At 28.9% G+C, this 20,973-nt stretch overlaps 1 protein-coding gene across 3 annotated transcripts in view; it reads left to right on the top strand.

The window, feature by feature from the left end:
- Eip78C (Ecdysone-induced protein 78C) overlaps nt 1-20,095 on the top strand; it is a 105,532-nt gene extending 85,437 nt beyond the window's left edge. For 2 of the 3 annotated variants that reach the window (XM_015320853.2, XM_089175237.1), the window contains 6 exons: nt 3,797-3,921; nt 14,010-14,151; nt 15,736-16,196; nt 16,651-16,968; nt 17,181-17,585; nt 18,202-20,095. In XM_015320853.2, coding sequence (XP_015176339.1) covers nt 3,797-3,921; nt 14,010-14,151; nt 15,736-16,196; nt 16,651-16,968; nt 17,181-17,579 — 1,445 coding nt within the window. In that variant the 3' untranslated portion in view covers nt 17,580-17,585; nt 18,202-20,095. The remainder of the gene's footprint in view (nt 1-3,796; nt 3,922-14,009; nt 14,152-15,735; nt 16,197-16,650; nt 16,969-17,180; nt 17,586-18,201) is intronic. The other variant, XM_015320851.2, reaches the window with a different exon arrangement.
- Nucleotides 20,096-20,973: the final 878 nt, after the last annotated feature.

The following is a 20,973-nucleotide window of genomic DNA, read 5'->3' on the forward strand; positions in this document are numbered from 1 at the left end:
TAAATATAAAAATGAAAAGCTTCAAAGAATGATAGAAAATAAACATCAGATGTTAAAGATATAAAAAAAAGATTTGAATCAATCTCTCTCTCTTTCTTTCTTTCAAAAGAATAAACATGGATTGTGGATTTCTCATCTCACACAATAAAAGTTTCTGCTCTCACTCCTCCTCCTCCTCCTCCTCCTCCAACCTTTCATCCTAATCGTAAAGATCACGTTCGATTTTTTAAAAAATAAAGACGAGTTAAGCTTTCTCGTTTTATATAAGTGTAAACACACAATATATATATATATATATATATATATATATATATATATATATATATATAAATTATATTATTATTTGTATGTGTGAGAGAGAGAGAGTAAGTGTAACCGAGCGAATATACGGGAAATATGAGAACGTCGTAATATTGAATTTATCGTAGCAGTTAACGATAAATAATACCGACTGTATAATGAACGAGAAGAAGAAGAAGGAGGAGAAGGAGGAGGAGGAGGAGGGAGGGAGAGAGGGGGAGGGAATGAACGACTTGAGTTTTTATTACCCCGTTGGTCCCGTAGGAGAAACGACCAAATTTGCATCGGCACGAACGATTAAGTTGCTATTAAAGCGCTCTATAATTGCCATACGAGGAAGTACTTAAAAGCACTGAAATTTATTCACAGACACGTTCTCAGTTTCTCTAAGAGAAAAAGAGAAAAAGAGAGAGAGAGAGAGAGAGAGAAAGAGAGTAATTTAACGAATATAAATAAGTGCTTACCAATGGCTTTTCTTATAACTTCTAAACTTTTTCATCTATTATAATAAATTAATGAAATATTGAACACCCTATCGTTTTGACTCTATGAAACTTTTTTCCAAGTTTCATTTACTCTTTCATTCTTTTTCTCTTTTTTTTTTTTTTTTTTTTAATTACAACCAAAAAAATGTGCAATTACATTAGCCTTGAGAAAACAAAAAAAAAAAAAAAGCAAGGCAACCGATTGAAATTTTCTACGAGTAACGAGGAAGTATAAATATCATCGTTATTTAAATGAAATTACATTAATGACAGTATACGTGTAACTTTAATTTTATTGGGATCTCTAGCACTTGAATACGCTATCTGGTGGTTAAATTGAAAATTAGATTAGATAGGTCGAATTGTTACGCCACATCCCTACCAAAGATACCAATATAATATTATATATAAATTAATATTAAAATACATACAATATTTAAATATAATTAAGCCTTTAAGTTGCATGCTTGAATTAACTCGAATGGCGTTGTATTACGTTGAACCAAAATTGTTCTTTAAGAGGTTAAACGTAATAATTTATTTATTAATTTATTAGATAATACATTAAGAAATAAATTTTGATAATATTGTTAAGAAATTACTGTATATTATTGTGAACCGTTGATAGTTCTCATCATAGTTCGTATTACGGTGCAAGTAGAGAAAACGTGAAACAAGCCGAACGAGTTCAACCCCATATATACGGGTACATAGAATCATTATAGCAAATGCGTCTACGAAAAGAAAAGAAAAGAAAAGAAAAGAAAAAAAGAAGTAACGCCATTTTTGGTTGTGGGATAACGGCCAAAGAGATTAGATCCTTATAATAGTCTTTTACGTTAACGCTACGAAATAAGGAAAGAAATAGAAGTAGTACCGTTTGTTACGAATGACACGTAATACTAGAAACGTTACATGTATTTCTAACTCTAACATATAATATAGTATTATATAATATACATATAATTATATATAATAGATAGTATAGAATATTTTCTAATTTTATCTAATAAGTCAAATACAAAATGGCATACTCGTATTTACGTTAACAGACCAAATAGTAGTTTATTAATTCTTCATTATGTTTCTGGATCTTTAAGTACTGTAAATTTTCAATAGATGGTGTTATATTACAATTCAGTTATTTCACGTTTTTTTCAGGTTTACATATGACATAACTAACCTTACTTTTTATGTTTTTTTGTGGATTATTGTTTTATATATTCCATTTTAATTTGTAGTATTATTTTGTGTGTTGTTATTTATATATTTATTATTTATTATATTTAAAAGTTATTTAAGTTTCTAAGTACTGTAAGTTTTCAATAGATGATGCTGTATTACAATTGTTTTCAGATTTATCTATGACATAACTAACCTTACTTTTTAGGGATGTTCATTTAAAATATACATCGATGTTTCTTTTCGATGCATCGATCGGAAAGATTGCAATTTAAGATTTTCTCGGATATACATCGATGTATATTTTAAATGAACATCTCTACTTACTTTTTATATTTTTTACTATATTATTATTTTATATATTCCATTATAATTATAATATTATCTTACATGTTGTTATAATTTACTAAATATAGTTTATAGAAATATATTAAATGAACATTTAATAACAAAACTACAGCAACACGTAATCGAAAAAACACCCTCTAATAAAATATAAATAAAGACAAAATATAATCTAATACAAATTATCCTTTATATTAACAAATTTCAACAATAATAAATAGAAGAAGAAAAAAAAAAGCTAATTACATACGTGTAAAACGGTAAACTTTCATTAATAGTTAATAGATACAGGTAAATACTTAACATATACTGTATTCTTAAATCTCCCTACACGGAGATTGGTCCCGGCCTCGTTTGAACATTTTTTTTTCTTTTTTATCTTTTTCCTTTCTTCCCTCGATCCCCATCGATGTTTCTTCTCTCTCATCTCTTTCCATCCATGTCGAATAAGAAAATATCTTCCTTGGAGAACGGTCGACTACTATTTTCCCTTCTCCTCCTCATCGTCCACCATCTTCCTTGTAACGGTTGATTCAGGCTTTCCGTTACACCAGACCTCGACCACAGAAGCGTCTGTCTATTCCTTTCCCTTACCTTCCCTTCCCTTCTCTTCCCTTCCCTTACCTTACCTTTACTTCTCTTCCTCTTCCTCTTCTTCTTCTTCTTCTTCTTCTTCTTCTTCTTCTTTCTATTTTTCTTCTTGTTTTTATCTTCTTTTCTTTTTACCCTTACTATTTCTTTTCTTTTCTTTTCGTTTCTTCCTTACTTCATCTTTTTAAACCCCCCCCCCTCCTTTTGCAACTTTTACACGAACACCTTTAAAGTAGCAAAAGCAACTATTTTTCTTCTATGAGAAAAAAAAAATACTATGAAAAATACAATCGAATAAGAAATAAAGAATAAAACAAAACTAACATTACCAACGATTGTTTTTCCATAGTTTTTTGTTTTTTTTTTTTTTTACTACTTTTTTTTTTGTCTTTTACTTTTCCTCCGTTTTTTATTCTTTTCGTTGTAAACTTCGATGACTTTTTATGTTTATTTTTTTTTTCTTTTGTTTATTTCAAAGAATTTCCATAAAATTGGAATAGGAATAGTATTCCTATTGTCAAAAGTACTATTGAACGACTTTGTGTTTAAACAAAAATATATATATATAAGAATAATAATGGGGTAAAAATATTCTACACACAAACACACATACACATACACATACACAGACTCTTTGAAAAATATTCTTTTTTGCATAAGTATGAGTATCATCTAGCATAGAAACAAAGAGCTTTTGATTTCTAAATAAAATAATCAATAGACGTTTCGTTTTCTAGAAACTACATTGATTTTTACTTGCAAAATGAGATTCATTCCTAGTATAATAACTTTGATTTTATTTTTATGTTTTGTTGTTGTTATTGTTGTTGTTGTTGTTGTTGTTGTTAAAAACATACATATATTTATGATAGATTTGTTTGATTTATTTACAGAACAACATTACGCGGCAGCCGATTCTAACAGTTCAACACCAGCTAAAAGTTTTGTACCTTGTAAAGTTTGCGGTGACAAGGCAAGTGGATATCATTACGGTGTTACAAGCTGCGAGGGTTGCAAGGTAAGTAAGCATCAATGTTTTATTTATTTATTTTTTGTTTTGTTTAAATAAATCATCGCTAATCTGATAAACCACCCATTTACAAAATTATTATTATATTATTTTACGATTTACATTTTTTTTTTTCTAAATCAACTCGATAATTATATTTAACACTAGATTTACGAATTGAGCCAATATTTGACTCGTTGAACATTTGATTATTATATATTTATCAAATGTAAAAATACTATTTTTTTAAAAACTTCAATTGGTTTGTAGTTACGTAATGAAATATACGTAAATGTTAGTTCCATTCTTTTGCTCAACCCTTCCATTCAAACAATGTTTTATTAAATCATTAAAAAATAATGAACAAAATGTGTTAATATATATTATATATTATATAATAATTTATAAATATAATACATATTGTATATATTATTTATAATAATATTTAATAATTATTATATATTTATAAATATATTTTTTGAATTATTTATAAATATAAATATAGTAATATAAATTTTATAATATATAAATGTAATATATATATATATATATACTTCTAAATATAAATATAATAGAATTTTATGAAACTTAATATAAATTGAAAAACAAAATCTATAAATAATTTCTCTCTCTCTCTCTCTCTCTCTCTCTCTCTCTCTCTTTCTTTCTCTTTGTCTCTGTCTCTCCTTTTCTTTTTTTCTTTTAATTTTTTTCTTTAATTTTCTCTTTAACTCTTCTTCTTCTTCTTCTTCTTCTTCTTTAGAACTTTCGTAAGTGAAACACATGCACGATTCTAACGATCGATCGACTTTCGAAGAGAGTTGTGCACTTAAGAGAGAAAGAGAGAGAGAGAAAGAGAGAGAGATCGGTTAGATCAAGTTAGATTAAAAAGATTTATAGCTATGGTTATACGGAGAAACACCTGCGATGTATACCTGCATATATATATATATATATCTCTGTATATATGTACATGTATATATCCTATTTCATTTTATCTCAAGTAAAGCAATTATAGAAGGATGTTTATAGAAACGATGCTGTATACGTAATATACGATTATATCAAAAAAATACATATACATATATATATATACACGTGTACATATTCTTTACTGAAAGTTTAACTCGTTTATTATATATTATTGGTCTTTCTTGTTTTGTTTCCTTATATATGAAACTGATATATTTATACACGTTTATGAGAAAAGTTTATACAGTAATAATATTTAAATTTAATCTAAACTTATCTATTATAGTTTTTCTTTTATATTTTTTTTTTTTATTATAATATTCACGCAAATATTAGTGCAATATTAACACGTTTCATGTCCGAAAAAACAACCCTTTTCAACCGACTTCAAAAAACAAGGAGAAGGAGGTTCTAAATTCGTCTGTATTTTTTTTGTATGTTCGTTACTTCAAAACTTTCGACTTGGGTGAATCAATTTTGATGAATCCTTTTTTTATTTGAAAGCTGATGCTTCCCGTGTGATCCCATTTCAATTTGTTAACTAACTTGTCATTCATGTACAGTACAATTTAACGTGTACCACCGGTGGTACACATGACACGAAACGTGTTACATACATCTAACAAACACGTGTCAGTAATAATTTATAACAAACAAACAAAAAAAACAATAATAATAATAATAATAATAATAATAAAAACAATCTAGATAATAGCATAATCTCTTTACGAATCATAAAGAAAAAAAAAAGATAAAAATAAATGATATTTCCCCAGGTAGAATTGTATTTTTTTCTTGATGAAAAAAAAAAAAAAAAGAAGAAAAATAGAAAAAGAAATAATAATGATTGACAAGAACGATACGTTGCAAAAGGTAAATTCATTGTTACAAATAACAGCTGATCCTATATGTATGTATGTATGTGTGTGTATGTGTGTGTGTGTGTGTGTGTGTGTGTGTGTGTGTGTGTGTGTGTGTGTGTGTGTGTGTGTGTGTGTGTGTGTGTGTGTGTGTGTGTGTGTGTGTGTGTTATTGACAACGACGACAATGTTGTTACGCATTGCGAACATTAACCTACGTGCTTCGTGATCGGCACTAAAGTATAATTAGTATTAGCAAAGCACTAGACTACGAGGTGTAATAAATTACAGTGAGAGCTTTGAACGTGAGTAAAGGAAACGAACTATCATCATCACACTTACTTTTGCGTTTTTTCTCTTTCATGCTTATTTTTATATTTTGTATTATGTATTGTGTTTATATACGTGTATAGGTATATCGTTATTGACCACATGAGAGACATACCGATATAAATAACAATTCATATCTCTTTTCGTTCGGATAACATCATTGTAGTGTTCTGTAGTATTTGAAAATTACTATAATTAGTTTTAAACCTAATTTAACTATTTTGATGTAATAATGATATACAATTTGTAGGAGTAATATCAAACGAAAGATAGAAATAGGTGTGTAAATATATATATATATATAAAAAAAAAGATATAATTATATTTTTGTTATCAAAAGAATATTAGAAAATTTTACATTTTTTTCTTTTTTTTTTTTTGTATTTTTTGAATGTCAGATTGAAATGGAATGTGTGATTGAAATATTAATTATTTTTTTTTTTAAATACGTACAAATATTGAAAAAATAAATATTTAATATTTATATATTATTATATATTAATATTAATTTTAAAATATATATTTTATAATATATAATATATATTTATATTATATAAATTTAATTAAATTATAATATATAAAAATATATATAATATATTATAAAATATATTATTTATAATATGTAATTAATATAATAATTATTTATATAATTATACATAATATATTACATATTATAAAATATATTTTATAATTAATAATATATATTTATATGTTATTATATTAACGTAATATATTATATTATATTATTATATAAATTTTTGATACAATTAAAAATATCAAACAAGTTGCATTATGTTTGCATAGAAAAAGTATTCTGTTTATTTTTTCTTTTATTCTTTTTTTTTTTTTTTTTTTTTTTTTAACAAATCGATGATTCCTGAAAGCATTAATTTCTTTGTTTTTATATAGAAAATATCTTACGTTTCTCTGAATTTATGTAACAGTTTCAAACATATTTTATCTACAGTCTGTGCATCATATACAAACGTTCATTATGAAAGTGGTTTAAACCCATTTGCAAAGAAAAATATATAATTTTCATAAATTATAAATAAAACAAAAAAAAAAGAAAACAAAATACCATGACAATTTTCTCAATTTTATTTTATTCAATAACATACTTAACCCACTTTTATAATAAACGATCCAATTATATTCCCCTATCCCATGTATATTACTTTTCTCTGTATTGATTTATATACAACTACTTATATACTCTCTTTCTCTCTCTCTCTCTCTCTCTCTCTCTCTCTCTCTCTCTTCCAAGAGAAATTATTGTTAAGATACAAAGATGAAAAGTTACACAATAGATATTTCCGATAGTAAAGGAACGTAGGGAGAAAAAAAAATAAATTCTACTTTGAATTCCTTTTAAACGATGTTTTCAATACAAAGAGATGAAGAAACGTAACACGTTCATTTGTTGTGAATAGACCTTAAGGTTTGCACGAGATGCATATCCACCAATCGAGCGGCACTCCTCGTCTGAGATTGAAACACGGAAGCCCTAAGGCCAGAGTTAACGGTGAATTGGTGCATTCTCGCGATCTTACAACTACATACAACATATATACTTTTATACATACATATATATATAAATATACATATACATGTATAGATACATGGATCGACAAAGATCGCATCTTTCAACTTGTATATGTGTGTTTGAGCACTGAACTCACACGTGCAACTTTCGATTCCACGGTACGTTTTCAATATGATGAGAATACGTTGAAAAATGCGAGACATCTTTCTCTCTCTTTCTCTCTTACGATTTGAAAATATCAAGAGAAAGAGAGTGAGAGAGTTAAGAGAGAAAGAGAGTGTAATATCGTGACTCGATATTCCTGACGAATGTCTAACTATTAAAAATTTAATAAACGTGCGGAAAACGAACTCGTCCATGGTTAAAATGGATTCTTCTTCTTCTTCTTCTTCTTCTATTTCTTATTTTGTTTTTTTTTCTTTTATTGGAAGTATTTATAAATATATACTTGCTATATGAAGAATTTGAAGAATTTCATAATTGTTTATATACGTGATAATATGATAAACTATAATTAAAGTAACTGGAAAGAGTTATTAAGGGGACCTTCTACTCTGAGCACCTAAAAAAAAGGCTATTTTCGCGAATTTTTTCCAAGAAAACTATAAAAGATATCGATCTAAAAGTTGTTGGGTTTGTTAAATTGAGTCTTAAACTATATAAATGAATTTTTATTTTTTCATTTTAATTAATTTTTTATTGCAAAAACAGTAGTATAAAAAAACACCTTAAAACTTTAGTGCTTTGGTAGCACCATCAGAACTTGAGAATGGCTTACCTGAAACATACAAGTAAAATGGTTTTATATTCTGTATGACTTCAGCTACAAAGTGACAGTTTTATATAAAAATTTTATCAATAAATAAAAAAATGGTGGACAAATTAAACGACATTTATTATCGGCCAATTACCTGCAGTTATTATCGGCCCATTACCGGCATTTATTATCGGCCCATTACCGGCATTTATTATCGGCCCATTACCGGCATTTATTATCGGCCCATTACCGGCATTTATTATCGGCCCATTACCGGAATTTATTATCGGCCCATTACCGGCATTTATTATCGGCCCATTACCGGCATTTATTATCGGCCCATTACCGGCATTAATTATCGGCCCATTACCGGCATTTATTATCGGCCCATTACCGGAATTTATTATCGGCCCATTACCGGCATTTATTATCGGCCCATTACCGGCATTTATTATCGGCCCATTACCGGCATTTATTATCGGCCCATTACCGGCATTTATTATCGGCCCATTACCGGCATTAATTATCGGCCCATTACCGGCATTTATTATCGGCCCATTACCGGCATTTATTATCGGCCCATTACCGGCATTAATTATCGGCCCATTACCGGCATTTATTATCGGCCCATTACCGGCATTAATTATCGGCCCATTACCGGCATTTATTATCGGCCCATTACCGGAATTTATTATCGGCCCATTACCGGCATTTATTATCGGCCCATTACCGGCATTTATTATCGGCCCATTACCGGCATTTATTATCGGCCCATTACCGGCATTTATTATCGGCCCATTACCGGCATTAATTATCGGCCCATTACCGGCATTAATTATCGGCCCATTACCGGCATTTATTATCGGCCCATTACCGGCATTTATTATCGGCCCATTACCGGCATTTATTATCGGCCCATTACCGGAATTTATTATCGGCCCATTACCGGCATTTATTATCGGCCCATTACCGGCATTTATTATCGGCCCATTACCGGCATTTATTATCGGCCCATTACCGGCATTTATTATCGGCCCATTACCGGAATTTATTATCGGCCCATTACCGGAATTTATTATCGGCCCATTACCGGAATTTATTATCGGCCCATTACCGGAATTTATTATCGGCCCATTACCGGAATTTATTATCGGCCCATTACCGGCATTAATTATCGGCTCATTACCGGCATTTATTATCGGCCCATTACCGGCATTTATTATCGGCCCATTACCGGCATTAATTATCGGCCCATTACCGGCATTTATTATCGGCCCATTACCGGCATTTATTATCGGCCCATTACCGGCATTTATTATCGGCCCATTAATGGTAGTTGATCATTGGCCGATTAATGGGCCCAGCAATGGGCCACGTTTTATTCAAATTATTAGCCCATTAACATCATCATAATTTAATAATCTATATATCATCATCTTCAGACAGTTATATATTTCTCTATGTCTGATCCCCCGAAAAATATACCTGACAATACGAAGGATTATACAGATTACAATAAAAAAAACTGCCTGAATAAACAATGAAAGAGAGAGGGATTGAACAAGATAAGAGTCGTCCGTGCGCGCCGAACGCTCAGGAAAGCGGTCCGAGGTAGTTACGTTCAGGCACCAAAAATGTAGTTAGAGACATCGGATCTTTTTGAAATTTTAACACAATATTTCTACATATATATACATTCGAAAAATGTAAAAAAAAAAAAAAAAAATGTTTTTAAATTGCAGAGTAGAAGGTCCCCTTAAGTATTATATTGAGATCTCTAGCAATTGAATATGCTATCTGGTGGCTAAATTCAAAATTAAAATAGATAGGTCGAATTTTGCTACGCCACGTGGTGGGATCTCTAGCACTTGAATATGCTATCTGGTGGCTAAATTCAAAATTAGAGTAAATAGGTCGAATTTTATTACGTCACGTCCCTGTCAGAGATCCCAATACGTTAGTAATTAATTCTGTATTCTAAAATAGTCAGTCAAAAAATATTTATAAATTTATTTTTTTAGTTTCTAGATTGCAAAGTATTAACGATTGTTTATAAACGCGATAATATGATTAATAACTATAATTAAAGTAATCGAAAAGTTATTAAATTTAATTTTGTATTTTAAAATAGCCACTCTCTTAACAAAAAATATTTATAAATATATTTGTTTTTTAATTTTGAGATTTTAAAGTATTAACGATTGAATTTATAAACGTAATAATATGATTAATAATTATAATTCAAGTTATTGGAAAGTTATTAAGTATTATATACGTCAAAAATTCATTCTTTATTCTAAAATAGTATCTCAAAAAATATTTCTAAATATATTTGTTTTTTAATTTGGAAATTTTAAAGTATTAATAACGATTGAATTTATAAACATGATAATATATAATTAATAACTATAAGTAAAGTTACTGGAAAGTTATTAAGTATTATATACGTCAAAAATTCATACTGTATTCTAAAATAGTCACTTTTAACAAAAAAAAAAAAAAAATATATATTCATACAAATTATTTCATTTTTAATTTCAAGATTTTAATAAAATATTAACGATTGAATTTATAATAAAGATTAAAGTCTACTTAAAAAGTTTATTCGATTAAACTTCAACTTTGATCAAATATAAATGAAATATTTCGATATCCGATAATTGTGATTCGATAAAATAAAAATCTATTCTTAAAAACAAAAAGAAAAAGATAGATATGAATGATTGATTCGATATGAAAAAAAAAAAAGAAAAAAGAAAAGAAATAAAAGAAGAAGCTTTTATTGATAAAGAAACTTTCTATTTTTAACTCGAGGTAAGGGGGAAAGTTTTTAATTATAGGATTTACTTTGAGTTGTCTGACCATTCCAATGCTTTTACTACTTGCTACAACTCGCGTAACATTATTACTCGATAAACATAGACATAGTGACAACCGATTCACGTATATATATATATATATATATATATATATATATATATATATATATATATATATATATATATATGTGTGTGTGTGTGTGTGTGTGTGTGTGTGTGTGTGTCCACTTATAGTTAAGCGGAAGAAATTATACGCTTATTATGCAACTTGTCACGTCCAGTTTTTTTTTTTTTTTTTTTTTTTATATTTCTTTTTCATTTCATTTCTTTTATTTTCTTTTCTCTTTCCCTTCTTTCGTATTTTTTTATTTCTTCTATTGAAATGAAAAATATATATATATATATAATAAAATAATTATAATAATTTGAAATGTGCCTTTCACTTAAATACCTATTTACGAGTTATAACACACAAGTCATCACACACGTACGAAGTTAACACAAACTTTTTGTGTCAAACTTTCGATCAATTTTATATACATTTCGTATCACCAAACCAATAAACACATACATTTTTCAATAAATGAAAAGTGCACTGTAACGAATTTGTTATTAAAAAAAAAAAGAAAAAAAAATTAAACGATAAAACGCGTACGAGATATTTCTTATTAGTTCAGATAATTTTTCACATCTCGCGTGTTTCAATATTTATCAATATTGTTTATCTATATATACGTTTTTTCTACAAGTGTGTCACGTTTGTCACATTTTTCAAATATAAAATTCTAACGTGTCTTTAATTTTTTGTTTTTTTTTAAATAATAATTATTACTTCCTCATCATTCTAATCTTGTTTTTTTTCTTTTTCTATTCGTGATACTTCGAAATAAAAATTTTTGAATAATTTCGAACGATTAATCCTTTGAGTGGTGAATATTTTTAACTGTAATGTTTCATAAGAACGGAATAATTTATTATATAAAAATTAATACAATTAATTAATTATATTAATTAATATAAATATAATTATTATAAATTAATATTATATATATATTAATAATATAAATTAAATATAATAATTAATTTTATATAATTATATTATATATATATTATATTTATTATATATTATAAAAAGATATAAAAAAAAATAGAATATATAATATATAATATTTTTATTATATAATAATATTATAATATTTATATATATATATATATATATATATATTAATATAAACACATACATTATATTATTTCACATTAATATTAAAAAACACGTATATACGTTGATAGCACTCTAAGAGTTAATGAAAGGTAGGGTAGACAATCAAAGGTACAATAATTCATTTTTCATTGAATATGAAATAATTCTAAACCTATTATTATTAAATGTTCTTTAGCTTTTGTAATAGGACGCGCACCACCGTTTATATCCGGCGTGTGACATAAGTATTGATTTTTCCTCAACGAATAGAATGAAAGAGAAAGAGAAAGAGAGAAAGAGAGAAAGAGAGAGACAGAGAGAGAGAGAAGTATATTACAGGTAGTTGTTTCACGTAATTCCATGCGCTATGCAGGATATTGGAACCTGGAAATACGGCATCAGCAATGCAGTTCTCAAACTATTACCAACGTTTATTCTTAATTAATTGATATCAATGTTATAATAGACAAGAATATCTCAATGTTTGATGATTTCAAAGAAAACTGGACACGTGTTTTCAAGATTCTTTATTATTTCATTGACATCTATCACCTTTTGTTTTAATATTAAAAATTCTATTATAATTTATTTATCTTTGCAAATGTCAACATAGTTTTGTTCGTATTATTCATTTATATATTCATTTTGTTTTGTGTGTGTGTGTGTTTTTTTTTTTTTTTTTTTTTTTTATTAATGATTGAAGGAAACGAATGTCTTGTAATTAATTTTCATTCCGTTAGCTAGTCACGAAGATGTCTAGATGATGTTCTTTTCATTTCCGATTCGATCAGTCAAACTCAAGATTACTAGAGAGAACTATTTACCTTTAATATCAAACTGAACCCAAAATTCAAACGAATTCTATCACAGATAGATAATCTTCTTCTTCCGATTGAATTATCAAACAAAACAAAAAACAATTTTATTTAAATAATACTACACAACTTATCTGTATTACAATGTCACAAATAAAGTTTATAAAAATTAACAAAAAATAATTTGAAATAAAATATTAATTTAAATTTAATCTCAATTTGTAACTCCCTATAATTATAGATGATCTTCCAATCGAATTATCAAACAAAATAATTTTGTTTAAATAATACTACACAACTTATCTGTATTACAACGTCACACATAAAGTTTATAAAAATTAACAAAAAATAATTTGAAATAAAATATAAATTTAAATTTAATCTCAATTTGTAACTCCCTTTAATTATAGATGATCTTCCAATTGAATTACCAAACAAAACAAAAAACAATTTTGTTTAAATAATTTTACATACTTTATCTGTATTACAATGTCACACATAAAGTTTATAAAAATTAACAAAAAATAATTTGAAAATAAAAATAAGATATAAATGTAATCTCAATTTGTAACTTTCTCTATCAAAAATCTATGAAATGCGATTCCTGAAGTTGTTTAGATAAAAGATAAAAAGAACTCGATGAATCTATTAGAAAATTTTATATTATTTTTATCCTATCCTGTTTCTCGATCTATGATAATTTTCTCTATAATAATATCTGAGTTTATCAAAAGATGTATTTAAATTTTTGTGTTTTTGTTTTTGTTTTTTTCATTCATTCATTCATTCATTTACAGGGTTTCTTCAGAAGAAGCATACAAAAGCAGATAGAATACAGGTGCCTGAGGGACGGCAAGTGTCTTGTGATCAGATTAAATCGAAATCGTTGCCAGTACTGCAGATTCAAGAAGTGCCTAGCTGTCGGCATGTCCAGGGATTGTAAGTATCAGGATAAGATCAAAATAATCAAAACTACTTTCACATAGATAATTATACCTTTGAGATACATCAGTATAATTATTATCATCAAGTTTGTTTTTTTCTTTTTTCTTTCTTTTAAATTATAATCTAACAAACCAGATAACACGATTGAGATTGAAATTAATTCTATAAGCTTATGAATTAATTTGTTGTTTTTGTTTCAACAAGTAATTATTTCATCAACATTTTCATATCTTACAAATATTTCTAATTATAAATCGATAAAAATCACAAATCATGCGGAAACATTGACTAACATCTTAAATGTCAATGACGACAAAGTGCAAAAAGGGTTAAATTTTGAATATAAAACATAGGAAAAACTAACGGAAGTGTCAATTGAAAATATTTCAACAACAAATCTAACGTCAATCGTTAACGATTTCACTATTAGATATGTAAAGATCGTTTTGATTAGAAAACTGGAAAATCAGGTACAGGAAACTAATCTCAACGTTGTGACATCAACTTTGCTGCTCTACGAGCTTCCGTTGGCGCCGAGAGCGACAAGTGGTAAAGTAAAGGCCGCGGGGTTGAAAAGGGGTTGGTTGCTTGATGTTAGAGAGGAAAAGAGAAAGAAGTTGCGTGCATAATTAAACGTCAAAGTTCCATCAAGCATCCAACGTACATGTGCATATGACGCTTAAGTCGAAACTTCTCTCGTTCCTTTTTCCTGAACATAGTGTAATAAACTTATATATATGTATGTGTATATAGAATTCAACTAAATATATATATATATACATGTATATTGACACATACATCGCTATGTAGAAAGCTTTTATTATCGATTATCGCGTATCCTTTATATTCTATACAATTTATTTGAAAATTACCATCCATTAGCGGCCATCCACAAAGTAATCAAATGTATCATATATCATATACACATATCATTCCACAATAGTTATTCGTTATCTCTCTATCTCTCTCTCTCTCTCTCTCTCTTTCTATGTAATCGAAATTTCGTGTTTTATCTGAATACAAATATAATTGTAAAAAAATCAAATAAGATTGCAAAGTAATCTCGGATTAGAAAATATATGGTAATGAATAATTTTTCAAATACTTTGAAATAATATCAATAATAATTTTATAGGTTAAATTTATGGTACTTCCGTAGTAACGCCGACTCAGCAAAATTCCGCTAATGCGCACAATCTACACCTTAAATTGTTGCAACAAATCATAGAATAACAAAACATAGATTCAAAACAGTCTTTATTTTCTTACACCTGATGTTGTCGCAATAACCCCGACGAAACCCTGACGCAACCCTGACGAAACCCTAACAGTTGCTGTGTGCAAACAACAAGGTTGTTGTGTGCGAACAACAAGATTGCTCTTTATTGGCGCATTAGCGAAATTTTTGCTGCGTTGGCGTTAATAAATAAAGATCTAACTAAATTAATTATAAAATAAAAATATGTTATACTAGAAAATTCTGTAGTAAATATTCAATGTAATAAGATAGTATGAGATTCACTAATAGAAACAGGTAATAAACTAAATAATTATTAATAAATATTACATTTTATACAGCTGTCAGATACGGCAGAGTGCCGAAACGTTCGCGAGAACGTGGTCCAGAAGATTCCATACCAACGACCACGACGACAACCACATCGACGACTACAACCGGCGTGCAACAGCTCACGTCTTCCGCTGGAACTGGCAATAACAATAATAATAATAATAACAATAATAATAATAACAACAATAACAATAATAACAACAACAGCAGCAGCAACAACAACAATAACAATACAAGCAGTCAAAATAATAACAATAATAATAATAATAATAACAATAATGGACAAGGTGGGAATGCAATGCCAAGAATACCACCGTCAGCGGTTGCCGAAGCTGATCAATCCGACACGGATGTTAAACAGTTGGCAGTTTACGATGTTATCCTTCAAGTGTCGCAAGCACATCACGCGCATTGTGGTTTTACCGAGGAGTCCACGAGGGGTCTTATACGAAAGCCAATGATAATACCGGTGAGAATAATAACTTAATATATCCCTAAAGAGACACCCCCCCCCCATCATTGGATTTTGACCTTTAATTCAAAATAATCTAATAAATAAGATATCACTGTTATCACGCCCGTTAACGAGATACTTATTATTCATTCAACGTTTAATAACTCCGACCTATATCGATTTTCTCGTGTGGAATACATCAAAGAATAATCAGTGGCGGATCCAAGTATTTGAGGACACCGAACATAACCTCATTTTCCTAGTGGCCTTTAACAATTTTTAATAATTACAATCTATAGGAAATATTTTCTAGACTAAAATAGAAATGAACGAAATTAGATCTTTTTTTTTTTTGTATTATCCTACAATAATACTTAACTGAATGATAATATAAAAAGTGTTAGTAGACATCCTTTTATTAGAATTCGGCAGCAATGCCCTTGTTTCTTTTTGTAATCCTGCTGATTAGGCGAGTGATTCTTCGCAGCCGGCCAGCCCGGAAGACCCAGAGGCAGCCTCCTCAACAGCAGAAACCGTTGAATCACAGAGAATCTGGTTGTGGCAACAGTTTGCGACTAGGGTTACACCGTCGGTACAGAGGGTGGTAGAATTTGCGAAGAGGGTTCCAGGATTCTGCGAACTCTCGCAGGACGATCAACTCATTCTAATCAAGGTTGGCTTCTTCGAGGTCTGGCTAAGTCATATTTCGAAAATGACTACAGATAGTTCGATGACTTTCGAGGATGGTACATACATCACCAGGCAACAAATGGAACTCATGTATGAGGTATGTTCTTCTTTATATTTTGTTAAACCTGTAATATTAATTATTATTGGTTATTTTGTTTCGTTATCTCATCAATCTTAATCCTTTAAACGGGAAACTAATATTTCATAACGAGTTTCCAGTTTAAAGGGTTAAAATCTGACAAATTCAAATGACATTTACTAATCTTTTGATTTTCGATTTGAAAAAAAAAACAAACAAACAAATCGTAGCCCGACTTCGTGGCGGCCTTGATGCAATTCACGTCATCTTTAAACGCTTATCAACTGGCAGACGCCGAGTTAGGTTTGTTCTCGGGTGCAGTGCTTCTCGGTGAAAGGGCTGGTCTTAACGACGTTAAAGCGGTCCAGAGGCTTCAGGATCGTCTTTTAGAAGCCCTAAGAGTTCAAACTTCAAGAAATCACAATGGCACTGGTGGTGCCGAAGCAACCTCAGCATCTGGCTGTGCCAGCATATCTGGAGTTTCTCAAAGGATACCGGAATTAAGGGCGCTTGGTGCTAGGCATGCAAATCTTTTAGATTGGTTTAGGAGAAATTGGACTAAACTAAAGCTGCCACCTCTTTTCGCCGAGATCTTCGACATTCCTAAATGCGAGGAAGACCTGCAATGAAGAGAGGTATTGTTATTAATACTTTAATAGTCAGTCAACATTTTGACTTTGTTTTTATTGGTAAGAATGGAAAAGGAAATCAATTTTTATCAATAAATTTATAATTAACACATTCACGCCGGCTCGTACCACCGGTGGCATGGCGCTAGATTTTTTCATCGGGCGTTGTGTACCACTGATGGTCCCCACCTTGGTCCAGGTTTGAACAAGCAAAAATCACACGCCGCCAGATGAAGCGCATCATAGATTCGAGCGCAGACACTGAAAATCGGCGCCAGCGTGAACGTCTTAAATTATAAATAATGGTCAAATATTAAATCCTAATTCCTACAGCCAACACATAACGCGTTTAGAGATTATATTAGGTTGGCAAGAAAGTAATTTCGATTTTCTAGTGTGAAATAAAACTCAATTGACCATAAACTAAAAGTTGTAAACAAAATTACATGGTATTTGTATCTATAGCAACCTAAAAGTGTCAACTACCAAACTTCAAAAGAATAACGAAACAAACATAACCCTGTCTATTGGTGCAAGCCAAAATTACTTTCTTGTGACAACCCAATATATTAAAAAAAAAATACAGATGTTAGAAAAAAAAAATCTGGAATATATGTTTCAGAACTCGTATCGAAAAGGCACAGACATTATTATATGATGTGGGTTCCTGTCGGGATAAATCTAAGCTTTCCAGAGCTGATCGCACAAATAGAGAAATTCAGGAAACCGTTCTCGATTTCGCTGGTTGAGAAACGACAGTGACGTATCGTTGCTAAGATGAGATGCGATAGAAGAAGAAGAAGAAAAAGAAGAAAACGAAGAAGATGAAGAAGAAGAAGAAGAAGGGCTCATCGATTTTACCCCGTCTCAATAGAGAAGATGATGATGATGGACCAGACAGACCATCTTTGAAAAGAGGAGGGGATAACTCCTGGTCTATTCTTTGTTATGGAGGGTACGGATTAGCAATAAAAGCAAAACCATTCTATGGTGTGGGCCATATATCAGAACGAAAAATATTAACCTCGCTTTATCGCGATGGTATATAACATATTACATATATATATATATATATAAAAATCGCATTTTATTCGTGATTTTACGAGTCGTTTCAATGGCGGGAAAAAGAAAGGGCGTTTTTCTAACCTAAGTGGAAGTACAAGCAATACATATACTAAAAAGTTATATGCTCAAAATCCGCGTACTGCTTTCGTGTTTACTATTACTATTACTGCTGATGATATGAAAGAATAAACAAACATATGATCTAAGATGGAAAAAAAACGAGATGAAGTCGTTCGAATTCAAAGTATAAATAAAAAAGAAAGAAAAGAAAAAAAAAGGAAAAAGGAAGTTGTACCTTTGAACTTGATACATGACTCGATATTTCTGGTCCCTTAAAGGGATGATGGGCAATTAAATACTCAAATATGTCGGTATAATATTTCGCGTTAAAAGTTATTATCCTTCGTATATGTGTCATGGCGTCGCGCAATAAGTGAGTCAAGCGAGTGTTTGTAAGGTTAGTTTTTTTTTTTCCTTTTTTTGCATCCAACATGCGAGAAAAGCAAAAAAAAAAAAATAATAGAAATGGGAATGTAAAAAAGACAAATGGGGGAAAATTAAAAGAAGATAATGCAATCAAGTTTGTGTGGAGGTTTATTAAACCTTAAGGGTTAACTTTCGGAGTCCGATTGGGTGTTCTTCTCGAAGTTTTAAGAATTTTAACGTATTATATATACATATATATATATATATATAAGAGGACTTTGAAAGTTTTGAAATAAATTTAATTAAGAAAAGGGAAGGTATAAAAAGAGGTTGGTAAAGGAGGTGTAAATGAATTATTCGCGATATTGAATAAATTATATTTAGAAAATTATTCAACTAATAAAAAAAAAAAAACAAACAAACAAACAACAAAAACCGGCGAACGTGAAAAACACCAAATTCCTTAAGACATATCGGAAGAAAAAAGAAAAAAAAGATCTAATCGTATAAATAAAAAGAAAAAAGAATGAACAAGAAAAAAAAATGAGAAAAAACAAAGAAATAAAAAAAAAAAAAAGACAAAAAAAAAAGAAAACAAAGTAAGACTCGTCTAAAAGTGAAAAATTCTCTTCTTTCTACGTTTTTTTCTTGATTGTGAAAATCATTTTTTTTTTAATGTCTTTTAATTAAAGATTTAAACAAAGTGTGTGTGCGTGTGTGTCTGTGTGTGGAGACACACTGCGTAAGACTTAATTAGACGGCAATATATATATATATAAAAAAAAAAAAAAACGGTTTGCACTTATATGGAAATAAAAATAAAGTTATACGAAATACTCCAGTTAAACAAAAAAAAATAAATAAATAAATAAATAAATAAATAAATAAAGAAAAGGAAAGAAAAGAAAAGATAAAACAAAGATAAAAAGAAAAAGTCGCGTTATCTTATCGCGAAGTTATGAATTATCCTAAAAATAATGTAATTCATATAAGACGCAAATAAATAAATAAATAAATAAATAAATCTCATGTTATAAGACTCGAAAGGATATTCTATTTAGAACGTAACATTCGAGGTAATCTGCTACGAATCTCAATCTATGCAATCTCTATTTTTATTACTTGACAAGTAGAATAGTTATATAATAATAGTATATATATATAAAAAATATATATATATGTATATATAAAAATATACATATAGATATATATGCTAACTTACTTCAGGGTGATTCCGTCAAAATCATTGAACGCTTACACAACAAATCATTCTTATTATCCTCTTTTCATCAAACATTATTATAATTGTTAGATCTGGTAAAAAAAAAAAGAAAAAAGTCACATTAAAAAAAATAAAAACTAATAAATATAAAGTAAAGTAAAATGAAAAAAAACAAACAAAAAACATACCTATGAAACAATAGTTACATTTATCTATGACAAGATAACCGCCGAGCCGGAAATTATCCATCCACCTACAGAGATATTGGTTTTATAAAAATAAAATAATACATATATATATACACACACAAATATATAGATAAAAAAAATAAATAAATAAATGAATAAATAAATGAAACCCTGAAGTGAGTAAGTGCATTCAACTCTTCGAACTTTGAAACACTAATAAAATAACTCTCTGACAATGACTAGAATATAATGCGTATAAGTATGTAATTATTATTAATAAATAAATATATATATATACATATATGTATGTATGTATATATATCCATCAGTCGAGAGATGGAAAGAGCAAGATTTATCGATAGAGAAAAAAAAATTAATGTTTTATCTAACGCGTCGTACTTAAATTTAATAAAAAAAATATTATCAATGCATATTGCTATATTGCTAACAACAACAACAATAACAACAATAACAACAAGAAAAAAAAAAGAGT

Source organism: Polistes dominula, unplaced genomic scaffold (genome assembly GCF_049000335.1).
Source record: "Polistes dominula isolate Pdom_NZ unplaced genomic scaffold, Pdom_raw_medaka contig_82, whole genome shotgun sequence".
Classification (NCBI taxonomy): Eukaryota; Metazoa; Arthropoda; class Insecta; order Hymenoptera; family Vespidae; genus Polistes; species Polistes dominula.